The 19420-nt window shown below is 41.7% G+C and overlaps 1 protein-coding gene and 1 pseudogene across 6 annotated transcripts; one reads left to right on the plus strand and one right to left on the minus strand.

Moving 5' to 3' along the window:
- Positions 1-1832: 1832 nt before the first annotated feature.
- On the plus strand, positions 1833-7923 carry LOC136464747 (acyl-CoA-binding domain-containing protein 4-like). 6 transcript variants are annotated; one of them, XR_010761260.1, is made up of 15 exons: positions 1833-2193; positions 2675-2752; positions 2830-2949; positions 3051-3123; positions 3374-3435; positions 3536-3675; positions 3768-3894; positions 4378-4492; positions 4585-4673; positions 5260-5343; positions 5566-5895; positions 5973-6032; positions 6143-6321; positions 7112-7219; positions 7455-7923. XR_010761260.1 is itself a non-coding variant. In XM_066463698.1 (14 exons), coding segments are annotated over exons 1-14 (1566 nt in total). In that variant the 5' UTR covers positions 1833-2085; the 3' UTR covers positions 7113-7403. The 6 variants fall into 6 exon arrangements, 2 of the variants coding, with proteins under 2 accessions (XP_066319795.1, XP_066319796.1); XR_010761261.1 differs by having other exon boundaries at positions 7458-7923; XR_010761262.1 differs by having other exon boundaries at positions 7112-7194.
- LOC136464748 (4-coumarate--CoA ligase-like 3) lies at positions 7156-19202 on the minus strand (annotated as a pseudogene).
- Positions 19203-19420: the final 218 nt, after the last annotated feature.

A 19420-nucleotide genomic window follows, 5' to 3' on the forward strand; every position in this document is an offset into this window, starting at 1 on the left:
CATTTTATAATTATAGGTTACTTAACACCTCATGTCCTTGTCAATTGCAAAAAAAATGAATTGAGTCCAAAAGATACGTACCTTCGGGAGGGTGTGGGAATTATTGCTTGTATGGGACTAGAGTATCCAATAAGACACGACTGTCAAGCACAGATCCAGACCAACCAGTGACAACAAATATGAACCGCATATCAAAGTCACAGACCGCCATTACATTTTGCGAAGCATAACCATGGCGACCAATGTATTTAGGTTACTCATGTAATGGAACAGTTACTGGTGCAATCTTTGAAATGAGGCCAAAACCTAGCTTCTTGTAGCTTAGGATGTATACAACCAAAATGTGGATATGTAGGCCTCACAATGTAAAAAGCCAACTGCATGACACACTTAAGTACCTCTGTAAATTTCCTGCTAATAGTTTCTAATGAGTGGGTGAACTTGTTCTTCACTTGCCTAAATGATTGAGGTGCACCACATGCCCACAAAAACACTTAAGTACCTCTGTAAATTTTCTGCTAATAGTTTCTAATGAGTGGGTGAACTTGTTCTTCACTTGCCTAAATGATTGAGGTGCACCACATGCCCACAAAAACACTTAAGTACCTCTTGGTACGTTCGAAGAACTTTCGGACAAGATTTGCATAGCCCAAACTATTCAAACAATGTCCAGACCTATCGTGGGCAAGAACTTCTTCCACACAAATGTCATTGAAGGCCTTAGCAAAAAAAGCATCCCATTTTGCCTGAACTTTTGCTGACTTGTCCATTTCAAATCTCCACAGACTAATAAATATATAAAACACAAGCATTCAACATTATATTTGAAGAAAAATTCTTAACCAAAGCAATGCAGCTCTAATTCCTAAAACAAAAAGCATTCAACATCTGCACAGACATATCCCTGGCCATGGTACTCATCTATAATTCATCCTTTTGTAATACAAATCAAAGCAATCCATAGATCGGGTATGAAGAAAAGTACCTCAACAAATCAAGGGAACTAGGATGGAGGGGATCGTAGACGAAGCGAAACACCTTCAGTCGGAGTAGAGGAAAGGGTGACGGGGGAGACGGCCTCCACCTACCGAACAGCTGCGGGTGCCTCCGGAGAAGATGCCAGCGGGAGGAGCGGCGCGAGCGGAGGGGAGGGGCGGCGTGAACCCTAGCGAGCGAGTCACGAGTGGAGGGGAGCGGACGGGAGACGGACGGGTGAGCGGAGGGGCAGAGGGTGGAAAAAGAGTCGCGTTGTGAGAAACGCAGTCGCTCGCTCGCGGTTCGCAAAACGCCGGTACAAGTTCATTTATGATTGTTTTCACCTCCCCGATGATTACATAATCTAAAATATTTCCACCTCGATTCCGATTATAAGCGAAAACAAACACACCCATAGGCTTGTTTCGTGAGGCAGAGTGGGATGTCGACTCCTCCAAACACACAGAAGCGTTTCTACTGGTGCGGCTCCTCCGGCTCCATGCCAAACCTAGGGCCAGTTTAGTTCCAAAATTTTTTGGCAAAATGGGCACGGTAGCATTTTCGTTGTTATTTGACAAATAGTGTCCAATCATAGTCTAATTAGGCTTAAAAGATTCGTCTCGTGGATTTCGTCTAAATTGTGTAATTAGTTTTATTTTTTATTTATATTTAATACTTCATGCATGCATGTAAAGATTCGATGTGACGAGGAATATAAAAAATTTTGCAAAATTTTTGGGAACTAAACTGAGCCCTAGCGCCAGCGCCGGAGCCGAAGCTGCACCAAACACGCCCTAACGTGTTCGCCCAAATAATACGTTTTCACAGGGCGGGTTTACGCGTCTGCCCTGACGAAGCGCGATGCAGTAGCTCGCCGTTCCGTCGCCCCAACGGAACACGCACGCACGCGGCGGACTCCGTCGTCCGAGTCATCGGACGACAGGCCCGGGGTCTCCCTCTTCCACTCCCTTCCCTCAGATCCAAGTCCGTTTCTCCATTCCATCCCTCTCCCTAGCCCAGCCAAGGAATCAGTCCTCAGTGAATCCCGCACCCGGATCAATCTCGCCCAGATTCATCCATCCCAGGTGGGTTGGGGGCGTCGGTGGGGGAATGGGGGAGGGAATCAGCGGCGACGCCGGCCTCGCCGCGGCGCCGTACGACCAGTGGGTGCTGCTGAGCCCCGCCGGGGGCTCGCCGCGCCCGCCCGCGCGCTATAAGGTATGGCACGAGCGGTTCCTGCCTTTCTGCTGCTGCTGTTGTTATACCTACTACTGTATCATTCGATCGATTTCCTCGTCACCATTACCGTTGCTGGCGGCGATCTCGCTGTGATTTCGTAACCAGCTAGGAGCCTTCCTAGTGTGCCGCCACCATCATCACTTCATATTCATTACTGGGTGCAAATTCGATCGGTGCAAACAGATGCATCGCCTGCCACAGATTGCAGCAGGAACCGCGCTGTAGTTCTGCCTTCTAGTGTCCGTCCCGTTTATGTCTAGCGGCTAGTTTTAGCTTAGCTCACGAGGAAGGGACATTGGCCCATCAAGCGGTAATTTCCGTCCATGTGTCTATGCTGCACTAGGACGACGGGGTGAATGGCGGAATGAATTAGATCTGCTGGCCGTGGTGTGTTGTGCGTTGATTGAACCCTCTGCTTCGGTTACCGCCCTCACTCCTCAAGTGCGCTGATATGTGACAGCATGCCGCGCAAGTGGTCCAAGACAAGCTGTATGTGGTCGGAGGGAGTCGCAACGGCCGTTCTCTATCGGATGTCCAGGTTTGCCACGCCACTAAATCTCATCCCTCACGGTTTTCCGTTACCTATATTTGAACAAACTCGGACACGTTTGGCAGGTTTTTGATTTTAGGACATCCACGTGGTCAGCGTTAAACCCTGCTAGAGACTCAAACCAGCTGAATCATGAAAACAATGCCACAGGTGGATCTTTCCCAGCATTAGCAGGCCACAGTTTGGTAAACATACAATCCTTCCTTTTTAATGGATTTTTTTACTGTCTTGTTCATTCGATCCAAACAGCTATTATGATCTATGCTGACCGTTGTTTTTTGCTCAGGTCAAGTGGAAAAACTATCTCGTGGTTGTAGCTGGAAACACGAGGTCATCATCATCATCAAATAAGGTTTCAGGTATTTCTTCATGAAACCATTACATTTTTTGTAACACACTAAACTTAGAGCAGAAAAATGTGAGATCATAGATTTCCTTTGACGCACATATAGTTCTCAGTACACCAGTAATTCAGTTGTTTCCCGTGCTTCGTTGATGTACCCCTTTTTCCCAAAACATTGCCTGTTGCGTGTTAATTTTATTGTAGTGATCTCAGTTCTACAAGAACCAAACTGATTGTAAATGATAGTGCTGAATTTCTGAATGCAGTTTGGCTTATTGATGTGCAAGCCAATAGCTGGTCTGCTGTTGATACTTATGGAAAAGTTCCAGTAAGAATCCTTTCTTCTGCACTTAAAAACAAACTGATTTGTAAGTGAACTGGTGCACATGTTTACCAGGGACCTTGCTGAGTTCTATTGTTTTTTTTAGACAGCTCGAGGTGGCCAATCTGTATCCCTACTTGGTTCTCGATTACTAATGTTTGGTGGAGAGGATAACAAGAGAAGGCTACTGAATGATCTTCATATACTTGACTTGGAGACAATGATGTGGGAAGAAATCAAATCAGAGTAAGAATTATGTACAGCTTATACTGAAAATATCCTTGTGTAATTCCAAGCTCTTGCTGAGCTTATTGTTTTGTTTTCCTATTGTGAAATAGGAAAGGTGGTCCGGCTCCTAGGTACGATCATTCAGCTGCTGTTTACGCTGACCAGTATCTTCTGATCTTTGGTGGCTCTTCTCACTCTACATGCTTCAATGATCTTTACCTACTCGATTTGCAAACTGTAAGTACTGAATGTTGTTTACGAGTTAGGTTACACAAGTTCATTTGTGTTCTTATATACTTTGGAACTTCGAATAATTTTACAAAAACAATCTGTTGCAATCCATCTTCTAATCTTGTTCTTTGATTGCTTATGAGTGCCTTCAAATCATTTTACACGTACTAGTAGTTTTGGTTTTAGTAGGACTACCAAATTCAAAAACTTTACCAAGTTAATAGTAATTACAATCCATTGATAGGGTAGGACTCCATTTCACTATGTCTAAAAGAAGCTGCTGTATGGCATAAGGTATTAAGGTGACATGCAGACATGCTAAGCAAATTACACCGTACTTCTACAAGATGGGATCAAGTCTATGTTCTCTCTCTCTCTCTCTCTCTCTCTCTCTCTCCGAAGTTTAACATTAAATTTGAAGACTCCAATGAACATAGGAATGAATAATATACTTTCAATACTCGCTTAGGTAATTTCTTGTGCTAACAGCTGGAGTGGTCTCAACCTGATGCCCAAGGAGCACATATAACTCCTAGAAGTGGTCATGGTGGTGCTATGATTGATGAAAACTGGTACATTGTTGGTGGTGGAGATAATGCAAATGGTAATGTGCACAGGATGCTGCAATTAGTGTTTATATTTTTTTTGGGTACAATTACTTATGATCTAATATCTATGTAAATGCACATGTTGCAGGTTCCACTGATACAATTGTAATGAATGCTTCCAAGTTTGTGTGGTCAGTGGTCACCAGCGTCTCAGCTAGAGATCCTCTAGCTTGTGAGGTAAGAAATATTTGGTGCAATTGTGTTTCCTAGTTCTGGAATTAGCTAAACTCACCATAAAGTAAGGTAGTCTTGTAGCAGCATTCCATCTGCAATTTCATGTCTCGAGTGCATGGATGTAAAATTGTAATAGACTCACATTGACAACTTTTTATTTTGCCTTCTGTACACTGCTTATTTACTAAATATCATATTATCATGATTATTCACATCTAACTCTTGTTTTCATTTTTTTTTTCCAACACTTGTCTAGATTTGGTTACAATACTTTTGTGGATAGATGTTAGGGATGGCTTAATGCTTTGCAATCAGGTTTAACTTTTACTCTTGCAAACACCATTACAAAATGCCATGCCATCTTTGTGGTACTTTCATTTGCAATTCTTTTTGTTTCAACATTAGCCTAAATAAATGACAGTGTGCTGTTTATTTTTGGGGGCAACAATCAAATATGCCATTAAGAAACACATTCATGTTCCTTAGATCTTGAGCTTTGCAAAATGTGGTGATGTAAGACTAAACTGTGACTTACCAACACACTTTTAATACTATCTTTTGACTTGTGCTTATTTGATACTTTATACAGGGTCTCACCCTTTGCTCAACCACAGTTGATGGTGAAAAGGTTCTAATTGCCTTTGGCGGTTACAATGGGAAATACAGCAACGAGGTGCTCAGTTTAAGTGAATGATATCTAGTCATATTACCTTTTTTTTTTTGGGGGGGGGGGGGGGGGAATGATTCATGTGTTATATGTCAGATATTAGATTCATTTTCTGGGATTGTCTTCGTATATGTTAGCGGCTTGAGTGCCTGAGTTTCTTTCAGTTATCTATTCCTAATGTTAAAAGACATGCTTAACTATCTGACAAAAATGAGCACTTTGCTGCAGATCTTTGTTTTGAAACCCAAGGCAAGAAATTTAGTTCAACCTCGTCTTCTTCAATCACCAGCTGCAGCTGCCGCCGCAGCTTCTGTGACAGCTGCCTATGCTGTAATTACTGCTACAGATGAGAAAACCAGAGATATTGTTGCTACAGATGATTTTGACATCAAGAGAGCTCAACCTGCAAGTAATTCCAAAAAGTTCGTTGCCGAAATTGATGTACTTAATGGAGAGAATGGTAAACTAGCGTCCAGACTGGCAGAAGTTCGCGATGAAAACTCAAAACTAAAGGATAAATTAGACATGGCAAACTTGTCATATGGTGAATTAGCAAAGGTAAAGCTTTCTTTACGTTCTGCAATATGGAATTCTTGAATTTTTGTTGACAATCTCTGCCTTTTCCCCTTTCAAAGGAGCTTAAATCAGTTCAAGATCAACTAGCAGCAGAGGGTTCAAGATGCCAGAAGCTTGAGGTGCTAAACTTAAACATACAATTGATTCGCTGATCCTGAAAATACTTATTTTCTGGTTTCCTTCTTATGCTTCTGATCACTTGTCTTTTTTCCTGAATCTCTCAACTTAGTCGCAAATTACTGCTGCACGGAAGAGACTGGAATCTGCTGGTTCTTTGGAGAATGAACTAGACGTACTGCGTCAACAAATATCTCAGGTGGAGCAAACCATTGCAACGACTCAGAGACGAAAATCTGGGGGTGTTTGGAAGTGGGTGGCAGGTGGTGCAGAGGTCTCTGACGACGAATAGTAAGTCCTATCTGCAGCATGCTTGGATCGAACAATGTTTGATGTACTCAGGGTTTCAGCTACAGTTGTAGCTTTATGGTTTCCATTCCACACGACCTTTTTGGTCAGAAACTTGTTCAAATAGGGTTCTAACTCATGAATTGTCTAGTGCACACTGCATCATGCTGTTGCTAAGTTGTACTCTGTTTCAAATTGTAAGTCGTTTTAGTTTTGTCCTAAGTTAAATATGTCTAACTTTGGCCAAGTTTATAGAATTAACATCTACAATATCAAATAAATGCAATGATGACGTGGACATTAAATCATAATTATCTTGGATTTTTCACATTTATTTTTACTTAACAGAAGACAATAGAAACCTTGTAGATGGTATAGCCTTTTTGACCAAGATTTTATGGCACACTAAATTATGTTTGCCGGGAACTTTAGGGGAGACGTATGTGATTACCTAATCTCTAGTACATCGTTTATCTAAAAAATCTCTACTACATCGTTTATCTAAAAAATCTCCAGTACATCTGAAGGTCTTTTGAGTTTAGATTTTTATATGTTTCATACTTATGGGACGAAAAAAAATGCAAAAGTTGTCACTTGAAATCTTAGAGGTAGGGACTTATAGCGTTGTAAGTATGGGGGTAAACTCTGCATCTTTTTTTCCCCATTCACATCATAAACTCACGGACTGCTTCCATACAATTTGATAGTAGAAATTATCAGCTTCTACTTTATAACTCAACATTTGATACTAGAAATTTCGACTGATTGTAACTTTTGAATCATGCTTCATCAGGTTGACAAGCAGCTTCCGAACAGGAAATGAAAGCGGAGGATCTGCTACAGTTTTGAGGCAGCTTGTCTGTTCCCAGTTACCGGGTGCTTCCTCAAGATCTTGCTCATGGTTGATCTTGAAAATATGCCTCCTGAAATAATCTTGTTTATCTTCTTAGGTGGTGGCACCTGGTAGAAAATTTTCCTAGGTAGTCTTAGACAATAATTCAACAGTAAGAGCATAGCATCATACAAGTATACCAAAGACTGAGATTGTATCACATTGGATTATTAGCTAGCTAGCACTTTGTTTATGTCGTCTGATACCCCTTTGTTTCCGTTTGGTTCTCCGGCGTGCCGGACAGCAGTTGCATCAGCTGGACCCACGGCAGCCTCCGGCGGAACTCCTCCCGCGCCCCTGGCGTCAATGGTGTGGGCACCACGATCACCCGCCTCAGCGAAGAGAGCTTCCCATCTAGCGGCACGGGAGCGGCGAGAGCTTGAAAGCTCTAGTTTGGTTTTGGTGAAACCCTAAGTGCTAACCTTGTTTATCAAAGTGATTATGAGATAGGTAGTACTACTCAAAGTGGTGAAACAAATGAAGATCATGACATGATGGTGACGATGGCATGATGATGATTAAATGCTTGGACTTGGAAAAGAAGAAAGAAAAATAAAAAAGTTCAAGACAAAGATGAAACTTGATAGGAGCTTTTTCGTTTTGGTGGTCGAGACACTTAGTGAGTGATCATATTTAGGATTGATAGCCGTACTATTAACAGTGGTGAAACTCGTATCGAAATGCGGTTATCAAAGTGCTACTAGATGCTCTAACTCATTGTATATGCATTTAGAATCTAGTGGAGTGCTAACATCCTTTAAAATATTTGTGAAAATATGCTAACATATGTGCACAAGGTGATACACTTGGTGGTTGGTATATTTGAGCAAGGGTAAAGAAGATAGAGTTGAAAAGGAGTTAGTCGCGCTGGTCATAGAGTGACCGGACGCGTCTAGTAGACATACTGGACGCGTTCGGTATTTTGTCGAGAATTCGAGTAGTCTGACAGAAGTGACCGGACGCATCCGGTCGCCACACCGGAAGCGTCCGGTATTTGGACTTGAGGTGAAGCGACTAAGAGAAAGTGATCGGACTCAGTGGAGTGATCGGACGCTGATGAGTTACTGTTCAGCGTCAGGTCAAAATGATGTAGCCCGATATAGGTTTGCAGAGAAGCGATCGGACACGTCCGATCGCTAGTATGAACCAAGAAATCTCGGTCTTCAGCGCTATATTTGATTGGACTCTAGGAGCGTCCGGTCCGGTGTGACTAGACGCGTTCGGTCAGCCCAGAGCGGCTCTGGGAGCTCTATGGACTCGGTCGGACGCTGCTTCTCCCGTGTCCGATCCGGTGTGACCGAACACGTCGCGTTGGATCGTAGTTGAGCGTGGGACTCGTGGCAGCAACGGCTACTTCTTTTGAATGGGACACGTGGCGGTCAGGCTACGACTGGACGCGTCCAGTCGCCACACCTAGAGTTACTCTTGGTGGTTGTCGCCACCTAGATGGCTTGGAGCAGCGAGGATCGTCGAGCGGAGGTTAGTGATTGTCTACGGCTCTGATCGTGGTGATTGTGAGGGGTTCTTGACCTTTTTTTAGCGGAGAGCCAAAAGGTACTCTAGTAAATTGCTCGTGGCTTATGTGATCCTCATCTTGTGTTGGTTGTGCGGCACCCTATTGATGGTTTGGCGTGTGATACCAATTAGCGCGTGAATCTTCAAGTGAGTGAATCGCCACAACGAGAACTAGCTTGCTAGCAAGCAAGTGAACCTCGGTAAAAAATCATTGTCATTATTTGATTCCGATGTGATTGGTATTCATTAGTATTCATTCGTGTGATTGATTGGTTTATTTCTCAACTCGATGGTATAACTATCTTGCTCTATCTATTTATATTACCGCAAATTAGTTGTTATGCTATTTAGTGTAGCTAGTCGTGAGAGCTTGTTAGTTTGGTTAGTGTGGCCCTTTAGTTAGCCTTTGAGAGCACACTAACTTAGTGTAGCAACATAGTCATTGTGTGAATAGAGACTATAGAAACTAGAATTATGGTAGGTGACTTACATTTTTAGTAGGCTAGCGCAACACTCGCTTTGCCATCTTATTGACTAATCATTTGTCTTAGTGTTGTAGAAATTTTAATAGGCTATTCACTCCTACTCTAGCTATTAGGACCTTTCAAATGGTATCAGAGCCATGTTATCGTGATTTGAGGCTTAACAACCTTCGGTGTAAAAATGTCTTAAATCAACAACAGCAAGAAGCCACCCTAATTTGATGGATCAAATTATCTCTATTGGATGGCTAAGATAACAACTTATATCAAGTCAATAAACATGAAGGTTTGGAAGGTGGTGGAGACCAAGATTGAGATTGATGATGAAGAGGCTCCCACCGCCGCCGAAGAGATGCTACTTCAAAATAATGTCATTGCTCTTAGTGCCATTCATGATGTTTTAGATGGGAGAACATTTGAGCAAATCAAAAATATTGAGAGAGCTCATGAGACATGAAAAAAGTTAGAAGAATCATTTGAGGGCACTCAAGCCGTGAGTTTGCAAGCTTCAAGATGAAGGAGGATGAGAGTGTGCCAAAGATGTTACATAGGCTTCAAATGCTTGTAAATGATCTCAAAGCACTTGAAGAGGAGGTGAAGGATAAAGACTTCTCTCATAAGTTCTTGAGATGCTTACCCTCAAGATTTGACATATTGATCATTATTCTAGTGAGGAGTGATTTGCACACCATGACACCAAACCAAGAGTTGGAAGATATAATGACCAATGATATATATAAAGATGATGATGAGAAGAAAAAAAGAAGAAGAAAGATGAGAAGAAGAGTGTGGCATTTAAGGCCACATCATCAAAGGGCAAGCCAAAGCAAGAATCATCAAGTGAAGATGAAGACTTGAGCTTTGATGAGATGGATGATGAGAAGATGACTCTCTTTGTCAAGAGATTTGTCAAGTTCATGATGAAAAAAGGCTATCGTGCTAGAAGAAAGAAATCTTCATCCAAGAACAAGGAAGAGTCAAGAAGGTGCTTCAAATATGGAAACAAAGATCATCTTATTGTTCAATGCCCATACAATAGTGATAATGATGATGACAACAAGAAGAACAAGAAGAATAAAAAGAAGAAGAAGAAGGACAAGATGACCTTCAAGAAGAAGGGTAATTCATATGTGGTCACTTGGAATAGTGATGCTTCCTCAAGTGATGATAATAATAGTGATGATGACAAGACCATCAAGAAGAAAGCACTTGTAAGCATTGCTATAAATGAGAAGCCTTCGCTCTTCGACACTTCATCATGCTTTATGGCTAAGGCCGCTAAGGTACAAACTTGTGATGATGGTAGTGATGAGAAAAATGATAATAAAAATGAAAATAAAAGTGATAGCGATAATGATAAACCAACTAAGGATGAACTACTTGACATGCTAGATGATACTAAAAATACTTTGACATTAAGAGAAGAGAATGCAAAAGCTTGCATAAGGAATTAAAAGCCCTTAAGCAAGCCTTTGATGAGCTTAATGCATCTCATGAGAGGCTAGAGGAAGCCCATGAGAAGCTTGACAAGGCTCACAAAAAGCTCGAAAAAGCTCATTCCTCTTTGCTTAATGAACAAAATAAGAAGAAGCATATTGAGACATGTAATGTAGGCTTAACTTATGATTTAATTGATGAATCATTATATATGCCTATCATTGTTGCTCCCACTAATCCTTCTTGTAGCACTTTCGCTTCCACCTCATCTAGTAATGATGGTTTTACTAGTGATGCCTCACTAATGGTTGAGAATGAGACCCTCAAGAAGAAGGTCAATAAGCTCACTCACACTTTGGCTAAGGCTTATGGTGGTGAAGACCGCTTGCTTATGTGCTTGGGTAGCCAAAGAGCTTCTCTCTATAAAAAGAGATTGTGATATATCCCTAAAAAAGACAAGGCGGCCTTTGCTCCTCACAAGACTAGTTTTGTGAAGAACAATAATCGATTTTGCACTAGTTGTAAGCAAGTTGATCATAAAGAGCATGAATGCAAGAACAAGAGCAAAAATGCTAATGTATCCTTCATTAAGCTTGATTCTTTCTATATGCTTACCAAGGGTGCAAATGGTGTAAAGGCTAATTCATTGGTAAACCATGGATGAGCTCAAAAAAGAAAGTCATTTAGGTAACAAAGAGCTTAGTAACTAACATTTAAGGACCCAAGCAAGTTTAGGCAACTAAAAAGAATTTATCTTCTTTTATAGGTCAATTATAAAGCCGGAGGAAGACATTGGATTCTTGATAGTGGGTGCACTCAACATATGACCGGTGATGCAAGAATGTTCAACTCAATCAGCACCAATGACAATGATGGTTATGATAGTATCACATTTGGTGACAATAGAAAAGACAAGGTCAAAGGGCTTGGTAAGATCGCAATATCCAATGACATAAGCATTTTCAATGTGTTGCTAGTAGAGAGCTTGAACTTCAATTTGCTATCCATGGCTTAATTGTGTGATCTTGGATTCAAATGCATATTTAGGGTAGATGTAGAGATCATAATTGTAGATGTGTTTAACTTGATCTTTAAAGACTTTAGATATGAGAATATATACTTGGTTGATTTTAATGCTAGTGAAGCTAAATTATCTACATGTTTGTTTACTAAGTCTAGCATGAATTGGTTATGGCATAGAAGGCTTAATCATGTTGAAATGAAACAATTGAATAGATTGGTTAAGCATGACTTGGTTAGATTCTTGAAAGATATAGTGTTCGAGAAAAATAAGCTTTGTAGCTCTTGTCAAGCCAGAAAACAAGTTGGAAACATTCATCCTAAGAAAAGCATGATGAGCACTAGTAAAGCATTTGAGTTATTGCACATGGACTTGTTTGGACCAACTCAATACACTAGCATTGGTGGTAATAAATATGACTTTATGATAGTGGATGATTATACTAGATATATTTGTGTATTCTTTCTAGTGGACAAAAATGATGTGTTTACAACATTCAAATCATTTATCAAGGGTATTCATAATGAGTTTGAAACAACCATCAAGAGAGTTAGAAGTGACAATAGTAGTGAGTTTAAGAACACTAAAATTGTTGAGTTGTATGATGAATTTAGAATTAGATATTAATTCTCGGCTAAGTACACTCCACAATCAAATGGTCTTATTGAGAGAAAGAATAGAACACTCATTGATATGACAAAGTCTATGCTTAGTGAGTACAATATAAGAATCTTTTTGGGCTAAAGCTATCAACACGACTTGCTATTATAACAACCGCCTCTATTGTCACCCATTGAAAGAGAAGACACCATATGAGCTCTTGAATGGTAGAAAACCCAACATTACATATTTTTGGGTGTTTGGTTACAAATGCTATATCTTGAAGAAAGGCACTAGATTGGACAAGTTTGACAAGAAATGTGATATAGGATTCCTACTTGGATACTCAACTACTAGCAAAGTATATAGAGTTTTTAATTTGGATAGTGGTACTCTTGAGGAAGTTCATGATATTGAATTTGATTAAACCAAGGGTTCACAAGAAGAAAATGAGAACTTGAAAGATGTTAGAGGCATTCAACTTTCAAATGTCATGAAGAACATGGATGTTGGTGAATTAAGGCCTAGACAAGTGAATGATGATAAAGATGATCAAGTACAAGTGCGCTCTAACTCAAATATGCAAGATGATATAAATTAAGTTAGTACTAATGGCTCTTATGATAATGAATAAAATCAAGTGGCTAGTACATCATCTCAATCCAATGATCAAGCAAGTACAAGCAATCAAGTTTTAAAACTCCAACCAACCAATATTGCAATGGATCATCCATTGAACATTATCATTAGTGATATTTCAAGAGATGTACAAACTAGATCAAGATTGGCTTCATTTTGTGAGTATTTCTTATTTGTGTCATCTATTGAACCAAAGAAGATAGATGAAGCATTGAAGGATATTAATTGGGTGAATGTTATGCATGAAGAATTGAATAACTTCATAAGAAATCAAGTATGTGAATTGAGAGAGACCAAAGGGACACAATATGATTGAAACTAAATGGGTCTTTAGAAACAAGCAAGATCAAGATAGGATAGTAATAAGGAACAAAGCAATATTGGTAGCACAAGGATATACATAAGTTAAAGGTCTTGACTTTGAAGAAACATATGCCCTAGTTGCTAGATTAAAAGCAATTAGAATCTTGCTAGCCTATGCTTGTGTCCACAACATCAAGCTTCATTAAATGGATGTCAAGAGTGCATTTCTCAATGGTTACATCAATAAAGAAGTATATGTTGAGCAACCTCCCTGTTTTAAAGATGACAAAAAGCCTGACCATGTGTACAAGTTGAAAAAGGCATTGTATGACTTGAAGGAAGCACCTAGAGCATGGTATGAGAGATTAAGAGGCTTCCTACTCTCTAAAGGGTTCATGATGGGCAAGGTTGACACCACTCTTTTCATCAAGAAGATTGGAAAAGATTTATTTATGTTGCAAATCTATGTTGATGCCATCATATTTGGATCAACCAATAAAGACTTTTGTGATGAGTTTGGAAAGATGATGGCTAATGAGTTTGAGATATCCATGATTAGAGAGTTAAGTTACTTTCTTGGTCTTCAAATCAAGCAATTGAAGAATGGTATATTTGTGAGTCAAGGCAAGTATATCAAAGATATGATCAAGAAGTTTGGCATGAGTAATAGCAAAGCCATTAGCACACCAATGGAAAGAAATGGCAACTTGGACAGTGATGCAAGTGGCAATATGGTGGATCAAAAATTGTATCGGTCTATGATTGAAAGCCTACTCTATGTGACCGCATCAAGGCCGGATGTCACGTTTAGTGTATTCATATGTGCAAGATTTTAAGTCTCACCAAGAGAGTTATTTGAAGGCTACAAAGAGAATATTGAGGTACTTGAAGTATACACCAAATGTTGATTTGTGGTATCTCAAAGAAGTAAAGTTTGAGCTAGTTGGTTACTCCAACTCGGATTATACGGGATGCAAGGTTGAAAAAAAGAATACCTCGGGTATATGTCAATTATTGAGAAGATCACTTGTTTCATGGTCATCAAAGAAGCAAAATAGTATTGTATTATCAACCGCCGAAGACGAATACATATCCGCCGGTAGTTGTTGTGCACAAGTACGTTGGATGAAGGTCACTTTGAGTGACTTTGGAATCAAGTTCAAAAAAATACCATTGCTATGTGACAATGAGAGTGCAATCAAGTTGACCAACAATCCGGCTCAACATGCAAGAACAAAACATATTGATGTCCGCCACCATTTCATAAGAGATCATCAACAAAAAGAGGATATTTGCATTGAGAGTGTAGGCACCGAAGATCAACTAGCTGATATATTCACCAAGCCATTGGATGAGAAAATGTTTTGCAAGCTAAAGAATAAGTTGAACATATTGGATTTCTCAAATATGTGTTGATGCACCCCCCACTTATATGACATGCCTCTCCTTCGAGCAATCCAAGATAAAACTTGATTGGCATGGCATACATCCTTGCTAAGGACATGTTTAGTTCATCTAGTCATTTTTCACATTTAATAGGCTCATTCATGAAAATCAAATAATTTTAATGTTTGTATGGTACCACTATTGCTTCTATGCTTATTTTGGTCTAGTGGTACCATATGACATGTTTGTGGGCTTATAAACCTAGTGTTTAATTTAGAAAATGAGCTATAAGTGTTTAACTCAACATGGTACAAGATAATCCTTATTTTGAGGTGTGAAGAAGCTTGTCCTTAGATCAAACCGAGTTAAATATCTTTGACAGATAATCTAGATTGGACCAAATTTAGAAAAATGATCCTCACCCCATTGATTGACATTGATTATCCTAACCTATCTATCATTTAATCCTTTGTGGTCACTGATGATAAAGGGGGAGAAATAGTATACAAAGATAGTGAAAAGACAACAAGGGGAGAGAAACAAAGATATAAGTAGATATAAATGATAGGGGGAGAAATAGTGAAAATTGACATAGAAGAAGAGATATGATAAAGAAAAGGATCAATTAAAATTTTAAGCATACAAGTAGGGGGAGCAAGCTCATAAACTTGGTGGATGCATTTGAATGCGCATTTCATATGTTTGCTTGTATGACACAAGTTTTAAATTTCAATATCCATGCTTATGTGGTGTATGCTAGTTGTAAGTTTGATAAAATAAAAAACTAGCATGCATAGGTTAAATAACTAGAGTAATGCTCATATTATGAAAATTAGATCCTTACTTCTAATGTTGATCTCACGGGATATTCTAGTTTTTATGTCTGTCTAGTTACTAATGGTGCTAAGAATGGTATATTGGTGCACTCCGATTGGTACCACGCTTCAAAGGTCTATCTTTTATACCTTAGCATAATTTGGTAGATATTGTCTCCCATACTTTCTATCTAAGTATATGTACAAGCTATAACCCAAACTCTTAGCACATATGTAGGGGGGAGCAATTGCTACCATTTAGGGTTCATGAAACTTGTCCATATCCTTTTACGTATGATAAATATGCTTAGGAAAGCAATATGGATTTAATTAAATTTTAATTCATATATTTATGTAAGGGTTGCCATCAATTATCAAAAAGGGGGAGATTGAAAGTTTTAGTTTGATTTTGGTGAATTGATGAAATCCTAAGTGCTAACCTAGTTTATCAAAGTGATTATGAGATAGGTAGCACTACTCTAAGTAGTGACGTAAATAAAGATCATGACATGATGATGATGATGGCATGATGATGATCAAATGCTTAGACTTAGAAAAGAAGAAAGAAAAATAAAAAGCTCAAGACAAAGGTGAAACTTAATAGGAGCTTTTTCGTTTTGGTGATCAAGGCACTTAGTGAGTGTGATCATATTTAGGATCGATAGCCGTACTATTAAGAGGGGTGAAACTCATATCGAAATGCAGTTATCAAAGTACCACTATATGCTCTAACTCATTGCATATGCATTTAGAACCTAGTAGAGTGCTAACACCCTTGAAAACATTTGTGAAAATATGCTAACACATGTGCATAAGGTGATACACTCGGTGGTTGGCACATTTGAGCAAGGGTAAAGAAGATAGAGTTAAAAAGAGTTAGTCGCGCTGGTCACAGAGTGACCGGACGCGTCCGGTAGATATACGGTATTTTGTTGAGAATTCGGGTAGTCTGACAGAAGTGACTGGACGTGTCCGGTCGCCCCACCGGACGCGTCCGGTATTTGGACCCGAGGTGAAGCGACTAAGAGAAAGTGATCGGACTCAGTGGAGTGACTGAACGCTGACGAGTTACTGTTCAGCATCAGGTCAAAGTGATGTACCCCGATATAGGTTTGCAGAGAAACGACCGAACACGTTCGGTCGCCAGAACCAGGAAATCTCGGTCTTCAGCGCTATATTTGATCGGACTCTGGGCGCGTCTAGTCTGGTCGGCCCAGAGCTGCTCTGGGAGCTCTCTAGACTCGACCGGATGCTGCGTCTCTCGTGTCTGGTCTGGTGTGACCGGACACGTCCGGTCGGCCCAGAGCTGCTTTGAGAGCTCTCTGGACTCGACCGGACACTGCGTCTCCTACGTTCGCTCGGCCAGACCAGACGCGTCTGGTCGTAATTGAGCGTGGGACTCGTGGCAGCAACGGCTACTTCGTTTGAATGTGACACGTGGCGGTCAGGCTACGACCGGACGCGTTCGATCGCCACACCGGACGCGTCTAGTGTGCACGACCTGCTCGTCCGGTCGTCCCGCAGTCAGCCCAATAATTGAGCTAACAGCTCTATTATTTGCGAGTGTCTATAAATATTGTTCGGTCGGTTCTAGCTCACTCTCTTGGCTATTTATATTGACATAACAACCTTGTGATCTTAGCCAAAGCCCTTCCACTCATCTTTATTATTGATTCATTATTTTGTGAGATTGAGAGTGAATCCAAGCGCATTGCTTGAGTGTTTGCATCTAGAGGCACTTGGTGTTCGTGTTTTGCTACGGGATTCGCTTATTTTTCTTGGTGGTTGCCGCCACCTAGACAGTTTGGAGCAGCGAGGATCGATGAGCGAAGGTTGGTGATTGTTTTCGGTTCCGATCGTAGTAACTGTGAAGGGGTTTTTGACCTTTCCCCAGCGGAGAGCCAAAAGGTACTCTAGTAAATTGTTCGTGGCTTGTGTGATTCTCATCTTGTGTTGGTTGCGCGGCACTCTATTGAGAGTTTGACGTGTGATGCCAATTAGCGCGTGAACCTCTAAGTGAGTGAATCGTCACAACAAGGACTAGCTTGCCAGCAAGCAAGTGAACCTCGGTAAAAAAAACTATTGTGTCATCATTTGATTTCGAAGTGATTGGTATTCATTCGTGTGATTGATTGGTTTATTTCTCAACTCGGTGGTATAACCATCTTGCTATATCTATTTACATTACCGCAAACTAGTTGTTAAGCTCTTTAGTGTAGCTAGTCATGAGAGCTTGTTAGTTTGGTTAGTGTGGCTCTTTAGTTAGTCTTTAAGAGCACACTAACTTAGTACAGCAACATAGTCATTATGTGGATAGAGACTATAGAAACTAGAATTGTGGTAGGTGACTTACATTTTTAGTAGGCTAGCGCAACACTCGCTTCGACATCTTATTGACTAATTATTTGTTTTAGTGTTGTTGTAGAGATTTTAATAGGCTATTCACCCCCTTTAGCCATTAGGACTTTTCATAGATGCCGCAGCCTTGTTGGGCGTCGCCACGAAGTCCGTGGCGACGTGCGCGACCACCGCCTCTCTCGCCGCCCTCAGATCGGACTGCGACGATGGCAGAGGCAGCGGCACCGTGGTGGCTCCTGTAGCTGGGAGCCCGAGGGCGAGCAGCGGCAGGCCGTGGGCGCTGCACATGGGAAGGGAAGCCAGACACACCCGGCGGCGGCCGCCGCCGCCGTCCGCGACGCGGGCCATGGCAGTCACGAGGTCGGCGTGCGTCATCATGACTACGGTGGCGGTTGTTGACTTGTTGTCGTGGACGGGTAGGCCAGGAACGCCACATCGGAGTCGGACACGGCCACCACCTCAGCAGCAGCGGCAGCAGGGTCCACAGGGTCACCGCTGTCGATGAGCTCCTCGGCCGAGAGCGTTGCGGGATCCTCCGGCGACCGCGACGTGAGGAGCGGCGGCGGCAGACCCATGACGGCGGGGGCGAGCTTCGCGGCCACATCGGGCACGGCGACGACCATGGCCGCGCCCGAGTCGCGCGCGGCGGCAGCTACCTCGGCGGGCGTGGCGTCCGGGTCGGCGGCGAGGACGCCGAGGAGTACCTACGGGAGCAGGAGCGAGTTGCGTGAGAGGACCAGGACGGTGTCACCGCGGCCGAGGCGGAGCGCGGAGGCGAGGGACAGCACGGCCCGCCGGAGGGCGGAGAAAGAGAGGCTCGTGCCCGTGCCCGTGGTGGCGTCGATGAAGGCGGCAACGTCGGCGGCCGTTGTGCCAGGGTGGGGCAGGCGAGACAGCACGAAGGCTGCCGCGTCGTCGCCGGCCACGGGGAGGAGGAGCTGGAGCTCTTCCATGCGCGCGCATCGTCGTCTTGTTGGATCGGCGCTAGCTGGCGGGGGAATTTAAATTTAAAGCAAGGAAGAAGGAAGCAGGCGGGCGGGAGGGGCGTGGTGGAGTCCGCGCTTGTTTGTCCGGTGGGGTGGGCGGTGGCGTCAAGGCCAGCGACGGCTGGACCTGGACGGCGGTGACGATGCCAATGCCAATGCAAGAGCCAAGCCACGACTCAATCCATTCTCTTCCTGACTGGTTCTTTGTGCTGTTGCGATGCCATGTTTTTCTTCTTTTTATTTTAAATGAGATTTGACATCTGAGATCATGTCTTATTTGCAATGTATGTATACGAACGATGTCTGCCAAGTGCCAACTCACTACGTAGCCAGAACACAGCTTACATATAGCGCTCCTTTCTTCAGTAATAATCAGTATGCAGTCAGCTTAAATAGACAGATGACAATATATCTATGATCTATCACAAGATAAAAAAAAAACGGCACAAGTAGTACCGCTCCTAGGTACTGTACAGGCTGAAAGTTCTGTATGGCATTTACATGATCTTTGATGCTACTAGTAATAATAAGCTTATTTAAGGGCGAAAGTATGAGTTCCGCAGGCATCTTCTTTCTAAATTTAATTTCTCCATATGTCCTTTTGAGAGAACGGATTTGTTATTTCACTCCCATTCTAGTATTGCATATACTTTATTGTAAAAATTCCT

Source organism: Miscanthus floridulus, chromosome 7 (genome assembly GCF_019320115.1).
Source record: "Miscanthus floridulus cultivar M001 chromosome 7, ASM1932011v1, whole genome shotgun sequence".
Classification (NCBI taxonomy): Eukaryota; Viridiplantae; Streptophyta; class Magnoliopsida; order Poales; family Poaceae; genus Miscanthus; species Miscanthus floridulus.

Coding starts and splice junctions, on each gene's coding strand:
- LOC136464747 (XM_066463698.1), top strand. CDS start 2,086: ATGGGGGAGGGAATCAGCGGCGACGCCGGCCTCGCCGCGGCGCCGTAC. Junction 2,950..3,050: donor CATTAGCAGGCCACAGTTTG/GTAAACATACAA, acceptor TTTTTTGCTCAG/GTCAAGTGGAAAAACTATCT. Junction 4,674..5,259: donor GAGATCCTCTAGCTTGTGAG/GTAAGAAATATT, acceptor TACTTTATACAG/GGTCTCACCCTTTGCTCAAC.